Source organism: Caloenas nicobarica, chromosome 29 (assembly GCF_036013445.1).
Source record: "Caloenas nicobarica isolate bCalNic1 chromosome 29, bCalNic1.hap1, whole genome shotgun sequence".
NCBI lineage: Eukaryota > Metazoa > Chordata > Aves > Columbiformes > Columbidae > Caloenas > Caloenas nicobarica.
The window spans coordinates 1205393-1207161 of NC_088273.1; the positions used below are offsets into that span (position 1 = coordinate 1205393).

The 1769-nt window shown below is 51.0% G+C and overlaps 1 protein-coding gene across 1 annotated transcript; it reads left to right on the plus strand.

Annotated features, from left to right (window-relative positions):
• The first annotated feature begins 548 nt into the window (after window positions 1-548).
• Window positions 549-1475, plus strand: LOC135999657 (olfactory receptor 14A16-like). Its single transcript, XM_065653216.1, has one exon. The coding sequence runs from the start codon at window positions 549-551 to the stop codon at window positions 1473-1475; it is 927 nt and encodes a 308-aa protein (XP_065509288.1).
• The last annotated feature ends 294 nt before the right edge of the window (window positions 1476-1769 follow it).

Sequence of the window (1769 nt, forward strand, 5' to 3'; positions counted from 1 at the left end):
CCTCCATCTCAGAAAGGTGCCAGCCCAGGGCAGCTGGAGCAAGACAGAGGAACAGACCAGGTCCCCTTAATCTGCACTGACCCACAGACATGGAGCAGAAATGCTGAGGGTTTCTGAGATAGAAGAACATTCTCCAGGGCAATTGCAGGAAGCTGTAAAAAACCAAAAATCTCAAACTGCCTTGTGTAATCCTGGTTCCTTATCACTGGGAGAGCAGATGCTGACAGGCCCTTCTGCAGCAGGAATGGTTCCATCTGACACAGCTGAACCCCAGGTCTGGCCCCTGCCCCCGTTCCCATGACCCCTGCTGCAGAGCAGGGCTGACTCCTGGGCAGCCAGCGGGCACAGGTCCTGCTTCTCACGGCACCTCCAGCCAGCACCACCCAGGGCTCAGCCACGGAGCTGAAGGAAGGTCTGGAAAAGGACAAGGGAGTGTGTATCAGGGTAAAGGTGTATGAGAAATGGCTTTGATTTTGCTCAGAGAAATCTTCCCTAATTTGTCACTGTCTTTTGCTCCTGTGACAGTGCCCCACGCTCATCAGCAACAAATGTCCAACAGCAGCTCCATCACCCAGTTCCTCCTCCTGCCATTCGCAGACACACGGGAGCTGCAGCTCTTGCACTTCTGGCTCTTCCTGGGCATCTACCTGGCTGCCCTCCTGGGCAACGGCCTCATCATCACCACCATAGCCTGTGACCAGCACCTCCACACCCCCATGTACTTCTTCCTCCTCAACCTCTCCCTCCTCGACCTGGGCTCCATCTCCACCACTCTCCCCAAATCCATGGCCAACTCTCTGTGGGATACCAGGGTAATTTGCTATGCAGGATGTGCTTCACAACTCTTTCTGTTAGTCTTTTTAGCTTCAGCAGAATTTTATCTTCTCACCATCATGTCCTACGACCGCTACGTTGCCATCTGCAAACCCCTGCACTACGGGACCCTCCTGGGCAGCAGAGCTTGTGTCCACATGGCAGCAGCTGCCTGGGCCACTGGGTTTCTCAATGCTCTGCTGCACACGGCCAATACATTTTCACTGCCACTGTGCAAGGGCAATGCTGTGGACCAGTTCTTCTGTGAAATCCCCCAGATCCTCAAGCTCTCCTGCTCACACTCCTACTTCAGGAAAGCTGGGCTTATTGTGATATGTTTCTTGGTAGCTTTCGGGTGTTTTGTTTTCATCGTGGTATCCTATGTGCAGATCTTCAGGGCTGTGCTGAGGATCCCCTCTGAGCAGGGACGGCACAAAGCCTTTTCCACGTGCCTCCCTCACCTGGCTGTGGTCTCTCTGTTTGTCAGCACTGCCATGTTTGCCTACCTGAAACCCCCCTCCATCTCCTCCATATCCCTGGACCTGATCATGGCAGTTCTGTACTCGGTGGTTCCTCCAGCAGTGAACCCCCTCATCTACAGCATGAGGAACCAGGAGCTCCAGGATTCAGTGTGGAAACTGATAACTGGACTTTTTCAATAACAAACAGCAATAAACTCTCATCCTCTGCAGAGCAGTTATAGTGTAACTCGTAGGCTCAACCATTCTTGTTTTGTTGTTGTTGTTTTGCTGGTATTTTGACAATGTTGTCATCCATTTCGTAATTCACTGTCTGCCTTTTTTTCTTACCAAGTGTCTATGGAAATGAGGACCCTCTTCCTCTTCTTAAAAAAAAATTAAAATAAATGGGCCCTGCAGTATTTTGCTTTTTTTTTCTCCTCTGCTTTTCTTTTAAGGCCTTTTTGGAGCTGCAGGGACAGTTTCTGTCTGCAGTAG

Coding starts and splice junctions, on each gene's coding strand:
- LOC135999657 (XM_065653216.1), top strand. CDS start 549: ATGTCCAACAGCAGCTCCATCACCCAGTTCCTCCTCCTGCCATTCGCA.